Source organism: Callionymus lyra, chromosome 19 (assembly GCF_982586985.1).
Source record: "Callionymus lyra chromosome 19, fCalLyr1.hap1.1, whole genome shotgun sequence".
NCBI lineage: Eukaryota > Metazoa > Chordata > Actinopteri > Syngnathiformes > Callionymidae > Callionymus > Callionymus lyra.
This window is the reverse complement of record NC_141836.1, coordinates 18,065,829-18,085,571: the sequence shown is the minus strand read 5'-3', so window position 1 is coordinate 18,085,571 and position 19,743 is coordinate 18,065,829. Positions and strand designations below refer to the sequence as shown.

The following is a 19,743-nucleotide window of genomic DNA, read 5'->3' as shown; positions in this document are numbered from 1 at the left end:
AAATTTCAACTCTAAAATCAACTTGTTCCACAGAAGAACCACAAACTCGGTCAACCCGTCTGTCTTTCCGCCCAAACTAAGAACTTGAACTTTGCGGCCTCATGAAGGATCATTTCTGTAGAACACAGGCAAGACCAGTGTGGAGCTTGACCGCAATACAAATACAATCATTTGTATTTTTAAAACTCTTTAGGACCAATGAAAATACCAAACAATATTTGTTCTCGCTTTCTGAAACGCAAGTCATTTTTCTGCCCTTGTCATCACTTCTGAAAATATGATAGGAGCACGGCGAGCGTGGCTGCGACATGCATGCATTCATGCACGGATGGACAAACACTGATTCAGAGCAAGAACCACCGACCGAACAATATGCAGCAACAGTGTGGGAATCGTAGCAGAGAAACCAGAGAGGCTGTGTTTCTACTTGTTGAAGGTCTTCTTGAGAAAAGGAATCGGTTTCCCAGTCCAGAAACTTCCAAGTGACAATGATGGTCTTGCACTTCATCTCACCCCACTTCCATCACCTCTCACCCTCCAGTGAAACAACAGAAGAGAGCATAAGCAGCGACGCCTGTGGAGGCAGATATTGTGGAGCTGATGCCCCCATGTGGTCATTAGATGAATGAACCGTTCAAAGAGAAAAGGTAAATCATACCTAATATTGTACGATTCGTCTAATGTAACTTTATTCCATTTACAAATAGTGCTGAAGTCATGATATTAAAAACAAAATAGTCAGTTACTCAAGTATAGTGATGCATTTAACTTGAATAAAACTCATTGAAGAGAATAAAATGCATGGTGATGGCAGTATTTCAAGATAACATAACTGAACTAAAATATGGTTTCCATCTTTCCAGCATTAAGCATTTGGTAATAAATGGTCGCCAGAAGTTGCTATGAAGGGCAGTGATTCGAAAATAAAAAGTAAATTGGGAAGAATATAAAGATAAATTACTTTTTAAGGGGTTATCACAACCCTTTAACACACTCACAAAGAGTTTTTTCTTCTACGAAGTTTGGGTTCAACTTCACACCTGCACCCACTATCTGCAATTTCAGAAAAAGATTAACATTACAATTCAATCTTATGTTATGTTTAAGCAAAAAAAAAGGGTCATTTATAAATTATTGGACTTTGCTTTAATCTTTCTTAGCCAACATCTGATTATTAAATGTTCCACAAAACTTACCTTAACAAGTTCTGACTATTACCTAGAAGTAAAACTAATGTGTTAATTTAAGTTTATCTTGGACCTCTATTGTACTCATCAGTATCTGTCTGTTTGTAACAAAACTTTATTTTTATTGAAATATTTACATTAGACAATGTGCTTAAGCCCCGCCCACTGAAAACACTTTGTTTTTCTGGAGATTAAAACTTGTTTACTATAACCAGACCCACTCTGCCGCGATTGGTCAATCATCGAGGCTTGTCATGCAGCATCATCAATCCAAGAAGTCTCCCCATTCATTGTATAAACAAAGCCGGTGGTGATTACAGCTGCTTGGAGCAGGAGTGAAGCCATTATTACATCATAATGGACTCTCGTAACCTCTCATTCGCCGAGATTTCAGACAAGGGGAAACACTTTATAAAGTAATAAGTTCAAAACATGGTCAGGAGAGTTGGGTTTTCACATTTGTTGCCTTTAAAGAATACAGAGGATGAAATTATCGTTTTTGGCTCCCCTTTTAGTAGCATAACAGTTTCTTGTTTTATCTTCCTGGTAACATCAAAAAGTCTCTCAGTACCTCATATAAAAACAATGTCTCTGCTTCAGGTACAATTAAAGACCTCAGCTGACATTCAACTTAATCCATTGAAAACAAGTACTTGACATGAATTTTTTGCTCAGTATAGGGTTCTTTAAACTTAACCAAACTTTAACGAGTCATTGATGTGCATTTTAAAACTTCCTTTTGTCATGTAATGTAAAGAAAAGGTAATCATTAAACTAGGTCTATACTTGCTAGCTTAGCCAGTCGGTAAGAGTCAATCAAGAGACAATCTTCGTTGAATAAGTTGAATTAATGCATCCATTCGGTCACAAATGGAGTTCAACTTGTCTGATCCATGGTGGTAAAGACAAATTCAACTTTGTCTCAGTAGATTCTCATTCTTTCAGGTAATGGATATTCAGAATGTATTTGACTGCTCCATGATGAAACCTGGGTCACAGTAAAAAAAGTGAATGTCTTAAAAAACGACTGGTCTTGGATCATAGGTGCGAAACTCTGGGGTCCATATGTGGCTGGCCAAGTCATTTGATGTGGCCCACAGAGCTTTAAACAATTTCAATCTTTTAAAACTAAACTAGAAAATTCCTACATGTAAATTCATGGTGTTATCATGGTGTTCAAACAGCTGTTTTGTCTCAAGTCAGGAGTGAACGATTCACTTTTGGTATTAGTTTTCATGTTTCTCAGGAAAAGGATTTTGTAGTTCGGACGGTGTAACCATACACTAAAATTAGAATGCCCTGTCAGTTTGAGTTATAGACAAAAATGTTTGTTCATTTTAATGTAGCGACTCGAGGTATGTTGTCCTCATCTTCATCTTCATCCAAAAAGAGACTTAAAAACATCCAAATACCTCTTGGGTAAACTATCACTTAAAAAAAACGGTTTTGTGCCCCTATAGTCATTAACATGTCACCCAATATCTTGACTACTCACAAACAAGTCATGATGTAGCGATACATCAATAATCTCTAGCAACATCTAGCAGCAAATGTATGTTTATAGATCAAAACAGTATTATAATGTTAATATAAAAGTGTTTAATTTCTCTGTTGGGATTGTACGTACATGTGTGTGAGCCTTCAAAGTTCATCCACATGCATGTTCAACTTTCTCTACCCCCAGCTGCAATGATTGTTGGGTAATTATCATGTTGCTTTATTCCTCAGCTCGTTGATCCATTAGCATTTCTTTCTTTTTTCCCCTCTTTGGATACAGAGGATAATAGTGCTTTGATCTAAGAGAAAAAGAAAAAGACGTATGAAAGAAAGCATGACCACCCAGCAGCTGTGGAGTTTCTGACCATCAAACAGAACCTTTGATTTAAATAAAAATGAAGAACTTGGCATTTAGAGATGATCCTTACCATGCTGTCCTCGGAGGAATCCAATGAATTATAACAGTTTATTTTTGGGTCAAAGTCCAAAGTTTGAGTTTGAAATTTAGGAGAAAAAAATAGAAATAGAACAAACATGGCTGGTTATGAGGGCAGCGGCGGTGACGATTCATACAAGTGAACGGAAAATCCTTCAAAATGCTCTTGAATCCAGATGGAACTATAGAACACTGCGTTAATCCAGACAAGCTTGTGTCGTTGTGTCCCTGAGCAAGACACTTCACCCTGATTGCTCCTGATGGTAGACTTGGCGCAAGTGTGCAGCCTACTCCCATCAGTATGTGTGAATGGCTGTAAAAAGCACTACCCAATTTCCCCTCGCGGGACTAATAAGGGATTCTAATCAGATGACTTCTAATTGCACCGAATTCTATTTCATTCAGAAAATGTCATAAAAAACATCAAAACTCTACCAGTGAGTCGTTTATATTTTTTAAATCCTTGGTTTTTCCAACTTTTTCCCTACTCATTGAGACTCTTTTCTAGCCACTTTTAAAAATCAAAATGAAAAAACACAAACAAGTCAAGAGCTGAATTTAGCGTCTTAGAAAATAACAAAAATTGGAGAGGGACATAGAAAGGTAATTTCTTTCTACACTAGTGTAATTTAAGTTGTGGTTTGGGTCATCAAGAAAGTCAGGAAGGACTCTTGATGGTCTCTCAAAGTGAGGCGCAGGTGTGGTGTTCAGGGAGATGACCCGACTGAACATGAAGCCCAGGACGGTCCTGACTGATGTAGATCCTGGCTCTAATCAGAGGGTCCACGGCTCTCGCCATTAACCCAGGCTGATTGCTGATAGGAGCTGCGAGGGCTTCTACGAGTGGGGGATTGTTTACTGGAACCTTTTTTCTTTTTTTTTTTGCTGCAAATGGCTTATCTGTATCAATTTCTCAGAGCGGTGATTGGTCAGATGGAATCGATTAGGATGAAAGGACTTGGTGGCCTCATCACACATCCATCAAGATCACACAGGCAGGAATTTCCAAGTACAGTAACTGGTCATTTTTAAGCATGCTTCAAGAAGAGCTCATTAACTTAGACCTAGTCATTATTGCTCCGGAATTTCCCATGTTTCAAGAAGTAGAGCTAGGTTGTCAAAAAGTCCAGTAAACTAATGTTTTGCCATATTGTCATCAAACCAACATATCCATTTTTTTTCATCAACAAAGTTAAATGAACGGTCAATAAACTGGAATAAACAATAAAAGTTGTTCAGGGATCACATTATATAACTGGACCGTTAAGGCAGTGTCAAACCAAAATAGAGTATAAATGAATTAAAAAGAAGCCTAAATATGTAGAAATAATAAGGCAGAAATCGGTATAAAAAGGTACATAATCAATTATTTTATTGGACTAGATAACACTTTTGTAATCTTTTTATTTCCTATTATCAATAAATAAATACTTGATGTTGCTTTTATAATGTGTACGCGTATAAATTAAATTTTATGAATAAAAGATTAATTCACGAATCATCAAATGCAACTTTATTAAATAATAGTTTATTAAATAAAAGACTCCATTTTCAGACGGTATGTTCGTGTTTATAGGCAAATTGATGAAAAAAGATAAGTTACAACTATTTAAATATATTTATAAAGAAAGAAAACGATGGGGGAAAAACTTTCACAAGGTATATTCAGGATAGTTATTCATATTTTAAAAGTAGAAACAACTTTTTTCTTTTATTTCAGTCGTGATGGTTATTAATGGAAGGTAAATAGATGCATAATTCTACTGTTTGAGGGAGACATTTGAAAGACAAAAAAACATTATAAAATGATTAAAAATAGTCAAAAGCAAAACGGAAATTGCTCCACAGAGACAGCGAGCATTGTGGGGGCGAGCACAGAGGAAATGAAGAAGTCAAGTGAATATCTCTATTTATCTCCATATCGCTCTTTTTCTCTCACTCACTCTACTTTTGTTCACAATCAAAGACGGCGCAGTGCCGATGACACGAGGCCAGCGAGTGATGACACAAGGCCAGAGCATGTGCTGAAAGAGGCTGCACTGAAATAGATCTGCTCCCCTGAGAAAGTGGAGTGACCTGTGAGATACTAGCATAACTAACAGAGACCCTTGTGTACAGGGCATCCATCTCCAGACATGCACACACAGACACACACAGACATATGTCCAGCAGTGCAGCCAAAGCAGATGTAACTGAATCTCCCTGTCTGCGGTCGCTATAGGGAGGGAACCTGATAGGGGATACTATACTTCCATGCGCTGCTTTTTAAAAGCATGAATATGGATTGAGACGACCACAATGTTTGAACATGAATAACACATGTATGGCGAAACCGCACCACAACCGGCTCACTCTTTGTGTGCATCCCAACACCCCCCCCCACCCACTCCCAAGAAGAAGAAAAAAAAGCAGATATTTCATGATTAAGTAAATAAATACATCATTATGCATCAGTCATGGTCACACACACCAACTTCCCCAACAGAGCACCTTCTGTCCCGTGTTGTGATACGCATAAATGCGTGCACAAACCTGGCACTGGTGTTCTTTTTTTGATCGTCCAGTTCCTCATTAAACTCTGTTGCTTTCGGCCATTTACTATTAAGATCAATGCGGGGTTTAAGCTGCAGCGATGACATCACCACGCCATGCTATAAGTCAAAGTGACTGTCCATGGAGAGGCCTGAGAGGAAACGATAATAATCCTCAGCCGCTGAGACAGAAAATAGGGCAACGGTGAGTGATGCATGCCGTAATTTAAGGCACTTTCTGGAGAGCTGCGCTAAAATAATTTCAAAAGGATCATTCTGGAGATCACTGGGCTTAGCGCGACGTCTATCTGCGTCTCATTGCTCCTGAAGTGTGGTAGTCATTTCCAAAATCCAGAATAAAAAAAAAACAACTAGTTATTCTGGTCAAGTAATTTTTCTATTATTATGACATTCAATATGAATACATTGAAATCATTCTGAAGCCTCGGAATATCAGCACATCAAACCAATCATGAGCAACAACATGGACGGAAAAACTCCTAAGGCTCCTAGGCATTTGTAAGCACAGAAAGTGCAGTTTTTTAAACCAGGTTTCTTATCTCTTTGAAATATTTAAATTTATAATACAGAATAGGCCAAATGCAATTTTTTGGTCTGATTGATCTTAATTCCTCAAGCAATATTGGCAATTCATTTCACTTTCTCTTTCCATCCAATGAGTTATAAGGTTGTCCAATAGGACTGTATAAACCTAATTTCTGCACAACACAAAGAATGGTCCCAAAAGCATGAATAACCCCAGAAAAGACAACCTTGTGAAGTAAAAAACGTTTCAGGTGAGGAGATATTTTGAGGGTCATCAAATGAACAACTAAAGTCTGCATAGCAGTCATCAGAAAAAAGGACAGCTACTTTGAAGAAAAGTTATTTCACACCTTACTTACTTACTTTTTTGTCAAGTACATCATTTTGCGTGTGTCTATTTATTGTTTCGATGCATTCTATCAGAATCTATAATATAAAAAAAAACATGAATTAAATGAGAAGGTGTGTCCAAACATTTTGGCCTGTACCATCTTCTTTATATTTGCACTTTGTCATCCCTTAAACTTTGTTCATTTTATTTGCACTTTGTTCCTGTTTTTATTAAACTATTGTCTGCTGTGAACTGGAAACCAAATTTCCTGATGGAGATCCCAGAGGGCTTAATAAAGTCTATCTATCAATCCATCTATCTATACTTCAAATACAGTAATTTAGCTTTTCTTTTTCTAAGTATTATAATTATCGTTAGCAATGTGCACCTTTGAATAAGGTACAAAACTCAGTATTTGAACACATATTTTAGAATTGACATTTAACTTGACCTTGAGATGTTTAGACATGTTTGTATTCGCTGGTCTGCTAGCATGTGAGACGCCATCTTTTGCCTTGGATGCGTCTTCGTTGTTGTCTTTAATCTTCACTGTGAACTGCACCAAGACGAAAACCATTGGAGAGGCAGTCTTCCAAGTTTGCTTCAGAGCTCATGCGGGTTATGTCCGAAACTCTTAGCTGTACTTCATGTTTGTATTAGAAATTAGGAATAAAATAATCGTGTAGTACACTGCCACCTTGGATAGAAAGAGTACTTGAGTTTAAGGTATTAAAAACATGATTGATGTAACTGTCTATACTATCAACTCAAGAAGGAGATAATTTGATATAAACCTGATATTTACGTTTAAACCAGATAATACAAACTTGTCAAAAACATAAAGATGTCAAAGACATGCAACAAGACTACTACCACTGTACTCAAAAACAAAAAATATTTGAACCTTTAAACAGCTTGAATCTATTTATTGTGAAATAAAATCTCTTAAAATCAGCATATTAAATTCCACTAGAAACGACAGAGGAATGACACAAAGACAAACAGCAAACACATGAAATGACATTAAAAAAGTTAAAACTCAGACAGACTAGACAGTGCTCTCCCATATCCTGATTCGTATAAAACAAAACAAAATCATTCATGCGTTTTACAGCAAGTCCCACTTTGACATCAACCAGTCCGTCTCTCCAGATGTCCCTTTTATGACCAGGCCAACTCAAAAAACACATACATTTACTAGACAAATGAACGTGTTTGCTAGTTTTGAGCTACATTTTTTTTTTTTGGTAGGATTGTAAATGGTGGTTTCACTGTGTTCATTTTTCAGTAGTGCTTGAGTCTGACTTTTGACCTGTTTCTAGTGGATGAAAAAACATTTATATGAGATTAAAAATCCTGAAGGATTATGTCTAATACTCATCCTGAGCTGATTATTTCGCAGGGACAATTCATGCTAGCATAAAATGCATCCCGTTTCTGGTGTTTATATACTTGAATCATAGAAAATAGCTACATGTGTGACCCAGTTATATGTTTATTGGAGAAGTTGAGGAAGAAACATGGTAAACATCACCTCAAGTGCCTCTCCTGTTTATGAATTTGTACTTTATTGCCTTCTTGAATCTTCTGGGAAACTGGAAAGTTGGACAACAAGTCACACAGTACGTAAAGAATGCACTTGAAAGTAATCAAAACAGATGTATCTGGAAAAATAAGAGCATATTTGCCTTTAATTTATGCACGCCGCACCTAAAGGCTGGAAGACGTTTACAGAAAGTGTTGAATTCCGTAACGTACGGTTGCCAAAAAGCACTTTTCCCGAAGATATATAACCAAAAAGTGATATGTTATAACAACATAGTTCACTCTTGTAATGGAAAACACATTCGCTGATATTTACTCATGAAAGATTTAGGATAACGGGTGGATTTGCAATCATGGAAACATTTTTATTACCCGTTTGCTACGATGTGCGACTAAAGAACTCAGCGGCTCTCACAGAATGCAAGGCGTATATGAAGCTCTAATGTATAATGCAGTACAAGCACATTCATAAGGCATTATGATGGATATTTATTGATGATTTATAATCATAGATATCAACTTATAATACACTATTATTACACAGTATTAAGTGGGGGACTTATCGCATTATAATACAAGCAATCATTATGTTTTAAAACTTGTGATAATTGTTTAAAATCATTCACTGAAGTCACACATTATAACTTAATCCGGTTCAAGACTAAAGTAATTTAGGATATGAAATTATACTCGACTTTGAGAGCATGAACATTGTCTATCAGAATTTTTATTACAAATTACTGTTCGTGGATTTTCAGAATGTTATATGTTGTTTTTGTGTAATTACTATAGTGTTCCTACTTTATTTAGAGCCCTAAATGTCCACCACTTATAATTTGTTATGTAAAAACATTCTATAAACCCTTATAAGTGAATAATAATGACTGAATGTGCCAAAAAATTGCATTTTACACGAAACCTTCATAGACGGTTATGCCAAATACAAAATGTATTTTGAAAGAACATTATTCAAAATGCTAATTATTGCTATAAAATACGGGGGGGGGGGAAATGATCATATTAAATATTATTATACATTGAAAACTACAAATATTAACCATGAATAACTGGTACAAAATGTACCTTTAACTACACAATTCATTGGGCGTAAAAATGTTGGTAACAATAAAACTGATTTAAATGAAATCCACCTTACTTAAACAAGAACAATTAATTATTGGATTTTTTTTTTTAAAGATGATAGTTTGTCAGGCTATGACAACAATTGACTTATTATTAAAAAGAAAAAATGTAATCGATGTTTGAAACTAGAGTTATAGTAGTTATTCCCTAGCACTTTTGTTTACTACCCTATTCAATCTTGGATTAACAGCGAATTAAATTAGATTAGACATGAAAAGAGAGAAACAAAAACAGTTGCTACAAAAGAAAAAAGGATCACATCAGTATGTAACGCATCACCTTTAGAAGCCACTCAAACGCTAGTTTAAATCTATTAAATGTCTAATTGCAGAGAAGGCTGTAGACACAAACACACTAATGGTTCTCCATTTGACCTTTGAACCGTTTCATTAAAAGCAGCGAGGGGGAGAGCGGAGGAGTGTGAGGGAGATCCAATTTGAAGACATGAGAGGAAACAAGAAGGTTCAGAGGCGGCTTTATGTGTGTGTAATTGGTCTATAGAGGAACTGCCAACGTGCTCACCTCAGGTGGTCACGAGAACCGCCTGAAAAAAAAAGCAAAAAATTCTCATTCGTTGGTGTGCGTGTGTGTGTGAAAATAAAGGATTTAATCGACTCCCATAGAGCTCAGCCTGAGGGGTTCAGCCAGTGATATTCACACGGTACAGAGAAAAATCAACGACGCGTACCAGAAATAAAGTTGGGATTTGAATGATTGTTGCACATACCTTCTTCTGGAGGACGTTGACTTTCCTCTCCTTGACGTCCAACATGTCCTTCATATCCCTAATCTCCCCCGTCAAAGTGCTCTTTTCGTCCGACAGGTCCTGTATCTGTTTGGTCTTCTTGGTGAGGATCTGCTCCTTCTCCTCCAGACGCACCCGCAAAGCATCTACCTGGAGCAGCGATACATTTATTTCATTGTTAGAATAAAATTCAATTGTTTCAGTTGAGAATAGGAATGCAGTGGACACTATAGGTTGATGAAATGAAAGCATGCGTGAAAGAGAAGGTTGGATCTGAGCCCATCATTTGTTTTAAAGAGCAGCACTGGGCCAAATCAAGTCCACACGCTTGCACCCATTTCTTTTTTTTGTTCTGGACCTGGCTGTGTGCTACGAGATGAGTGATAACTGCAGTGCTTTTCCTTAAAAGACACCTATTAGTTTCACAAGCCAGACGTGTTTCCATACAGCTGTGGAGAAACTCCTGGCAGCACACGTTTTCACATTTGGGGAATTCAGCGGGAAGAGTGGATCAGCATCAGTAAAGGTAATGTAACAGACATATGTTGCCACTGCAGTAAAAACCTTGAGCCAAATCAACTGCGATTGATGACAAAGTCTGGCTTTTTGTGAAAAGTATATTCAAGTTTGTGTGGCCAGGTCTGTCAAAGGCTTTTAACAGAGGGCTAACTTCTCAGAGCCTAATTCTTTTTAAAGCATGGATTTAAAAACAATAATGTATCTATTAAGCCTTTTAACTTCATGATCTCAATTTTTCTCAGAGGACCATATATCCCACCGACTCTCTGAAAATAGCTGGATTCTGACTATACAGAACATTTAATGTATAGTCGACGTGCACATATGGGGAATATCATTTTTTCACATTTTCTTTAATGATTGGTTTAGTTTTGAGAGACTTACGTAGTAGCACTCTATAGCTATTATTTTAACGATGCTTTTCACGTTGTAACTTTATCTTGACGACTTGAGTGTTTGACTCACTGCTGAAAAGCAGTTTGGTGACGCAGAGACTGTGTATGAAGCACCGAAAGACTTTTTGAAATTAACAGGAAGATAAAACAAGACCAAGAAAAAAATTGTCTTTATATCTTGCTTTGTAAACACATTTCATTCAGATAATTAGCAACAGTGAAACTGATAATTACATGATATTGCAGTTACATCGTTCCAAACACTAGGGGGAGACAGATACCATATTTAGAATCTTACAGTCAGGAGCTTTTATTTGAGTTATTTTTTCCATTTTGTTGTTCCTTAATACTTCAAACCTGATAATGCAATTTGACATTTGTGAATTAGTTTTGTTGGTACCATTGTAGGATAGTTGAGAGACACCGGGTCATTATATTTTTTTCTATCTAGAAAAAAAAGGGCTTTAATTTAAGAGCGGCCCTGATTTGGCCTGTTGAAACAACAAATTAAATTCAAATTTCAAATAATTTATTGATTTTTGATACTAATTGGAGATTGACCATGGTTTTTTATACAATATGACAAGTGAAACTGAATAAATAAACAATATGCAGAAAGCTTTCTAAAAAAAAATGGTTGCAAAGGTTGGCGGCCTTAACTCTCAGGTTTTTCTTGTCATGTTGAGCTGGGAAGAGACCACATGGAAAGCCAAGGATGGAGGGATTAAATGCAGACAGATATATCATATATCTCTATCAGCCCTGAGCAGGAAGCCCCACTTGGCAGACAGAAAAAGGAAAGGAGACATTTAAAGAGCCCTGATGAAACTGTGGCTTCGAAGGTAAAAGTGCAGCTGCTGAATGAGCTCTATCTAAAAGTATTTATATTTCTATAAATGTATTTACTTGGAAAAGCATTGAGGAGTTGCAATAGAAAAATCCACCCAATATTCTTATGACATATTTATCGTGTCTATGCACTTTAATACAGTGGTTTTCAAAGGGGGGGTTTCAGAAAATTCGAATGATGGGATGAATGGAATTTAATATGACTTGATAAAATATAAAAATCTATGTTTTTTAACCATTTTTAATAAACATACCACACACTAACTGTCTTGATATTCATATTGTCAAATTTCAGATTGTACCAAACTACACCACCTGTGAATAAAAGTATGGAAATAAACTCTAAAATTGTATTCTTATTTTTAAGCCAACAGTGTGTTTTGGGGCCTTAGCATGGTCAAGTTTGATAATACACACAGTAAACTAACAAGGATAGTAGGATTCCTGAACTCTCTTGTTAAACACACACAAATCAAAACCCTGATCAAGAACCAGAGCTTAAACCGTCAGCTCCTTCTGCATCACTGAGAGTGACAAATCTTCAATTAATTTTGGATCCAGATGGTAATTCTGATCACCTCTAAAATGTAATCATCTTTTCTATGTCCTAATAGCAACGTTACTGAATAGTTTTATTGAAATCCATTCATGATTTTTTGGGTTATTTACAGGAAAGAAGATTACATATCTTTTCTTTCTAGATTAAATCTCATCATCGAGCGCCTTATTCTCGAAGAAAATCATAAATGGATACATTTTTCCTCGACATGAACAAGAATGTTCACTTTACCCTATAAACCGACACACAGGAAGTCCTATTGGGAGCAGACCAGGACCCCCAGGGTGTAAGATGAAGAAGCATTTAACTCAGAGTGCTGCGCCAGAACTAATACTGAAGACTTGTTCTTGTCTCTCACCTTCTACATTTCACACACACACACAAGGCCTCACAAAAAAAGCAGATAATCCCTAGTGCTGAAGGTGTGCTTATTCGGTTCCATCAGAATGAGAAAAGGGGGATATAGGGCGAGCGTTTTCATCCAACTCAACCTGTTAAGTAGTAATTTAGGAAGAATGTCCTGGAAAGAGTGAACAGGAAATCCCTGCTGTCTCACCTGCTCTGGACCTCTAAGCTCCACTCGTGCAAAAAAAAAAAAAAAGAAGAGATTTTGCTAATAGTCTTAAAGCGATGACTGCTGCCAGATACCTTCCAAATAAAGGAATGACAAGAGAGATTAGAAGAAGTGTGGACAGAGAGCGATCCATCAATCAGACCAAGTGTCTCCTGTTCCTTACATGAAATAGCAGGAAAAAATGCATGGTTTACTATTGCATTTATTTATGAATAACATTTATAGATTAATGCATATGCAGTGTCTGTTTGTATAAAACTCTTTTCATTTAAATATTTACATTAGAAAATGTTCTATGGCCCTGCTCACTGAAACACTATTTTCTGAAGATCAAATCTTGTTTACCATGACCACACCCACTCTGCCGTGACTGGTCAAACAGTGTTACTGCGCCTCCAACAATCCCGGAAGTCTCCACCTCCAAGGTTCTCGTTGTATAAACAAAGCAGGGCATGATAACAGTTAGATGAAGGAGGAGTGAAGAACATTATTACGTCATAATGGACTCCGCTCTCGTAACCTCTTGTTCGCCGAGATTTCAGACGAAAGTCATAACTTAAAAACGGAGCATCGTCATGATGAGGAAGACTTAATCGTTTTAAACATGCGAGTAAGTCAGGATAGTGGGAATTCACGTTAATTGTCGTTTTAAGAAAAAGAACAGTTTCTGGAGTTTGTGAAACAAATTAACAAATCCGTTGAATTTGACGCTTAACAATTTTTTAAAAATGTTTTTCACAATTACATTTGTCTCACAAGTTTGTACATTTGTTTCATAAGTTCTTAAGACTTGCATTCTTTTGGCTTAACATTTTGGCAGTTCAAGGAATTCATATTATATCGCTTCTCTGTTGATTACCTTCTTTATATTCTCCACCATCTTCCGTTGCTGCTTGTATGTTTATAAATCTAACTTTATGCTTGAAAAAGATGAAGGAGGACACATAAGCAAAGTAAAGTCAGCAATGCTGTATGGCCAATTTTTGACCATGGAAGGACTGTGGATTGGATTAACGCAACAAGGATATATATGAATTAAAAACACATCTGAAAACCTCACTCAGGAATTCCAGCCTGTCAGTCATCACAGTATCATTTTTTAAATACGACGTTGATTTAATTTCAATAATCTGTGGTCACAGAACTATTCATTCCGCTCCGGTTGGGTTTTCTCCATTTCATTGTTTCTTCAAATGGACAAGGTCGATGTATGAAAACACTCGCGCGTATGTTCATACCTGCAGTCACAGATCCACACATTCTCCTCCACTTCCTCACTAATATTGACACTGACAGCTTAATGTGGATTCTGGACACCGGCTTATGAAAGTAAAATATATGCTTAAGAAAACAGCTTCTCTATTTGTTCACACCTACTTTCTCCCTTCCTCAGATTTCATCATTGAAGCCTTGCTGCTGCTTGAACAGTCTCGAAACACATTAGATGTTTGAACTTGTTAAAAGAACTAAAAACAACATTGTTTGAGACAATGGTGGGCCCGGAGCGCATGTGCGCTCGTATCACGAAGGAGAAGTGACAGATTTGACTCTGATATCAAAAAGAACAACGTCCTGCCAGAGCAAACGAATACCAGAATATATTAATACATGTGAATATTTACCTTAGCAGAAACCACACATCACTTAATGAAGTGTTCAAACTGATTTGTTGAAGTTAAATGTGTGTTTTACCTGACATTTTTTTACCTTAAAATAAAGTGGGAATCTAACAAAGATGAACTGGAATATAATGCAGATTTGTCTTATGTTGAACTTAATTCAAAAGATATTTTGGATTTAAAGTCAAAATGTAATCGTTAGTATATCTAATTTTGGTTTGTTTGCCTGATAGCCATGAATAAAATGGGTCGCAAAGGGCTCGGGACTTTGAACATGACTTAGTTAAAAACAAAATATAAAAAATAAAATAAAATGAGGGCAAAACCAATTAGTGGCAATCTATACATTTTTATTCATTATATTTTATTTACTCTTCCATTTAAAAATGTTACTGATTTTTCTTTGCATGTGTTGAATGCTTGTAAACAGACTAATTCCAAACATTTGTAAATAGATTTCAGGTAATTTAAGTTGTTTTTGGCTGTGTTCAGGAATTACAGTATAGTCTTTATTTGTGGCACTTGAGCAGATTTAACAAGACCCCCCCCCCGGTCTCAGTTTTGAACTGTATTATTTGACAAGGAAAACTAAAGTACCCATTTTGAAAAAGATTAAAATAAAAGTTGAAGCTGAGTGAAGCAAGAAATTCCTGAATATTAAGAAATATCCTGTCTTTTAATAAAGACTTCCTCAATCTTGTGTTAAACTGGTTAAAAACACAGACACTAAATAAGAAAACTCTTGGTATGATGTCATTTTTTTTTACAGTTGGCCAACACGTCATTAAATGTAGCCGTCTTGGAATAAACGTTTGGACATCCTTGATCTAGTTTTAAGGGGGTTTCGAAGGAAATAAATTACTTTAAATAAATTGACTTTCCCGTCGTTGCAAACACCATTTTTTAAATAATGTTTTTTAAAAAGCAGTCATGTGAAATAAATTTGTTGGAAGAGTAATCTCATTTAAACATACTTTAAAATGGTCTCCTAACTGATGCAGTCATTATTCTGATTGTAAATGTTTAGCGATTCATAATATCAGAATTTAGGTTTAATCTTTAAACACCATCACATCACCTGAAGGTAGCTCATAGGAATTGTACTGTAATTTTTACTGAATATAATGGTGTTTTTTTAGTCATTGGTGGGATTATGTTTGGAAAACATTGTGTAGAAAAGTCTACCTTATATGTTATAATTAGTCATAATATCTGATTTATTTGTAATTTAAACATGTGCCTGTTTAGTTGTGTAACAATGAGAACAACTTCAGCTCTTGGAAAACGACTCAAAATGTATCCAGCATTAAGAGTTGTGTGGCTTGCGACGGCTGGAGGATTAGCACCTGACTGCGGGTTAGTTACACAGATGGAAAAGGGAGTGGTGTTAAATGACCCATAGTTTCCTGCTGAGGCAATAGAGACATCCAATGGAAGTCAGGGGTCATGGTTGAAGGTTGTGAGGTGAGAAAGCACAGAAACCGACAGTTTTTTTTTTTCCCTTCCTTTTAAAGTGCACTTGTGCCGGTTGTGTGCAAGTGTGTGAACAGGTGTCTGCGGAATTTACAATGTTAACCATTATACAGAAATGTAAGGGACAACAAAAGGACCGGGGAGAAGGTACATCACAGGCGTACTTAAAAGTTCAAACGGACTAGAATTCAAGCTTGTCACGCCACACATGACGTAATAAGCGGAAATTAGGGACATTGCGTGTCCTCGGGCGGGGAGAGGGTGTCATTTGAAGGTGTGTCATCAAAGGTTGGGATGAAGCTGCAGTTACAGCTCTGTTCAGGAATCACATAATGGACACCTCGGGGCGAGCGCGGGATAATGGGCGGATGAAACTGCCCACAGCAGGGGCCACAGGGTGGAGCGCTACACAGAAATCTTATTCGACGCTTCTACATCTGTTGATAAAACCACGGCGCACACAGCTGCATGCCCACAGGCTACTTCAGAAACATCGGGGCAGATGTTTAACAGAGATACACAACTCCCACTCCACTAAACGCTTCATATACACGAGACTGAAAGACAAAAGTGAACACGGAATCATCGCACGGGCAGCTGCTTAACGCCTCGAATCCACCTTTTGCCTCCCATCGATCATCATCACCTCCATAAACACTGATGGACCCACACAAGCACAACATATGTACATATAAAGGCAGGGACGCTGCAGGCGTTCCCCCTCATTAACACTTGCTCCCCCTTTGATTATTTTTCCTGATCATTTCCAGCACTGCACGCCAGTTGCTACATCCTGTTTCCAAAGAGTGTATTTCCTGTCAAACCACAGTAACCAACCGCCCTGGCAGACATGAAGAGTCGAAATAACATCAACTTTTTTTCCTTCCTCTTCCAAAACTGTTTGTGCTTTTTTGTCTGTTATTGATGATTTATGACAGGAATTTAAAAGCCATCAGTACTTGTAAATAATATCAATAATATATTTGAGCAGTTTTATATATAATAATAATAATAATAATAATAATCTCTATTTATATAGCGCCTTTCTAGACCAGGGATATGAATTACACCTGGTGTGTTTGAGTTAGTTTTGCTTTTTGCATAAATATGAACAAGGATTTTGTAAACCAAATTTAACATAGTATAACTTTCATTGAAATTCAACACATTTTAATTTTAAGAAGGGGTGTGGAGGTTCTTCTGGCCCTCTTTGCTCCCCTTTACAATTAAAGGGGAAGTAATGTGTTGATTTAAGTGTCCCTTAAATAGATCTTGGACCTCTATTGTATTCATCAGTATGTGTTCGTTTTTACAAAATTCTCTTTTCATTGAAATACTTACATTAGAAAATGTGCTTAAGCCCCGCCCACTGAAAATGCTTCACTTTCATGGAGATTACATTTGCGGTCCTCAGGTATTCAAAGCCTAAAATACATAATAATAAACAAGTCAGAAATTGTTGTAGTAGACGTCCCTCCATGTGAAAGAATGAGCAAGTAATCAAGCTTGAATGAGGCGCGGGATGAAGTCGAGGGTTAAGTGAGTGAATAAAAGCAACATGACCCTACAGAGATCTCCAAGCACAAAGAGAGAGCCGTGTTATCTCTGGCCGTCTGTCCAACAGGACAAGCAGAACCTCGTCAATTTGTTTTTGTGCGACGTCCATTTCTGAAACAAAAACTTCAAAAGGAACACACGCTAACCCCTGAACGGATTAATACGATGATTACACCGAGTGAACGACCTTAGATGGTCGACATTGTTCCGCATCATTTCAGCATAAGGGATGAGTTCGTATGGATTTAATGAGGCTATCGCTACAGTCACATCAAAGTCAAGAACACATCATGCTACACATTATCCACCCTGTGCAAAGCATTAAAAAGTCGGATCCCCGTTGTAACCCTACAACTCTGTTTTATAGCTTTTCCACATGACCTGTGTAGAACTTGCTGCGCTTTACTTTGGATCGTATCATGTTTGTTCTGGGGAGGCCGAACGCTTTGCTGCTCCGGCTGCATCCCTAACCACACCGGCGCAGGAGCTAAGTCGGCTGTTGGAGAAGGTGCTTGTGGTCAGTCGAGTTCACGCGGGGTCATCATTTTTAGAATCTGCAGAAAGACCACTGGTTTGATATTTATTTCCAGGCCCGAAAATGGGAGTTATTAGGTTCAGATTTATCAATAACTCAAATCTGAGACCTGGTCATGAACTAGTTCCAACAAGCAGTGGGTGTGGAATGTATGGTTTAGGACGGAAATAAATAAGAGAAAGAAAGAGGAAGAAGGGCTGAGAAAGAGAAGATATCAAACTGCGTAACCAGCTTAAAATCATATTTTTATTGCGCTCGTGATTAATCTTATTACAGTCAAAACAGCGGTGATTGTCCAACAGGGAGAACACACACTGTTCCAGCCAATCATTCATTGTCAAAAGCGCTTCCACATCCAACAAGTGTCTCGATTTGTCTTCATTACGTCGACCGCCTCTTTAGGTCCGCTCTGTGATACTCTTTCAGATTAAGGTTTTTGAAGTTACTCAAGCTCCATTACAAACATCGAGCAATACAGATGTTCTCTGGCAGACTTTCTGCGGACAACACTTTAACAATCTGTTAAAGTGTTTTGATCCTTTTCCCTTGAAGGATACCAGCGCTGATGAACCACTTCAACTCAAATCTTTTCCTTTAACACTGACCACCCATATGTCCACTTTAGTCTGCGCTTTCTCTTATTTTACTGTACGTTACCAACTCAGCCTTTTTTTTTTTACTAATGAAATAATCATCTGTCATAACAAGATCATATCCCGTTTCGGCCTCCCTGAACCCCCAGAGTACACTGTGAGTTCACATGTTCATCCCCCGTCACCATCTCTAACCCACTCAGCTTAAAGGTATGAGGTTTCTTGAAGCGATTTTGATACGTTGCTGGAACTCCCCTACACAAATCTACACGACGTAAATCGTACCATCGAAATCAACTACCTCTGCAATTCCTTAGTTCTACTGCAGTTCTTAAAGTGATAGTTCACCCAAAATTCACTCATTTTCTTCTAACCCTCATGTGAACTCAATACTTACTGTATTGCAAGTTATTCTTTAAACTTCCGCGACAAACAAGAATTAAATAAAGACTTATTTAAGTTTTTCTGTAACAATTCCTCATGTCGGGGCTTCAATACACACTTCAATAAAACATAGGACCATGGAGGTTATTTGGATATTTTTAAATGTATTTTTTGGACAAAGATGAAGACAACTGAACATCACCTGCATCATTAAAATGAATATACTTTTTTTGTCTATAACTCCAAAAAGAAAAACATCACTCTGAAAATAATATCAACCCTTAGACTCCTTAAGCTGAGTAGAAAATGAAAGAATAGGGATGGGTATTGTCAACTTTTGAAACTGTGCCAGAGCTTCAATCAGGGCTTACGGCGGACCATTCACCCATATGAATGTGTTATACAAAAGCCAACAAAAGGATTGTTTCAATTTGGGTATACTTCTGGCAAATGCTGTGCCCCCAGTTTGGAAAACACAACGTGGCCCTCTCCGAGTTTGGCTTTTAACCGTCATAATAACAAAGTTTACACAAATAGATAACAATTAATGGAAAAAAAAATATGTACACAAATCAAATGCCAAAAGTATTACTATGTCCCTTTTGTGTCACGATGTCTGTGCCTTCGACAACAAGTATAATGTGAGGAAACACAGGCCATTACAACTGCAAAATGATGTACAACATACATTTTACATCCGTTTGCCTAAAATTCAACAGTCAATG

The 19,743-nt window shown here is 37.2% G+C and overlaps 1 protein-coding gene across 4 annotated transcripts in view; it reads right to left on the bottom strand.

The window, feature by feature from the left end:
• LOC148059805 (ERC protein 2) overlaps positions 1 to 19,743 on the bottom strand; it is a 155,205-nt gene that overhangs the window by 115,110 nt on the left and 20,352 nt on the right. For all 4 annotated transcript variants that reach the window (XR_015709376.1, XM_087781052.1, XM_087781050.1 and 1 more), the window contains exon 7: positions 9,944 to 10,111. Coding sequence is in view for 3 of the 4 variants with exons in the window: in XM_087781052.1 (XP_087637178.1) it covers positions 9,944 to 10,111 (168 nt within the window). In the remaining variant the exon portion in view is untranslated. The remainder of the gene's footprint in view (positions 1 to 9,943; positions 10,112 to 19,743) is intronic.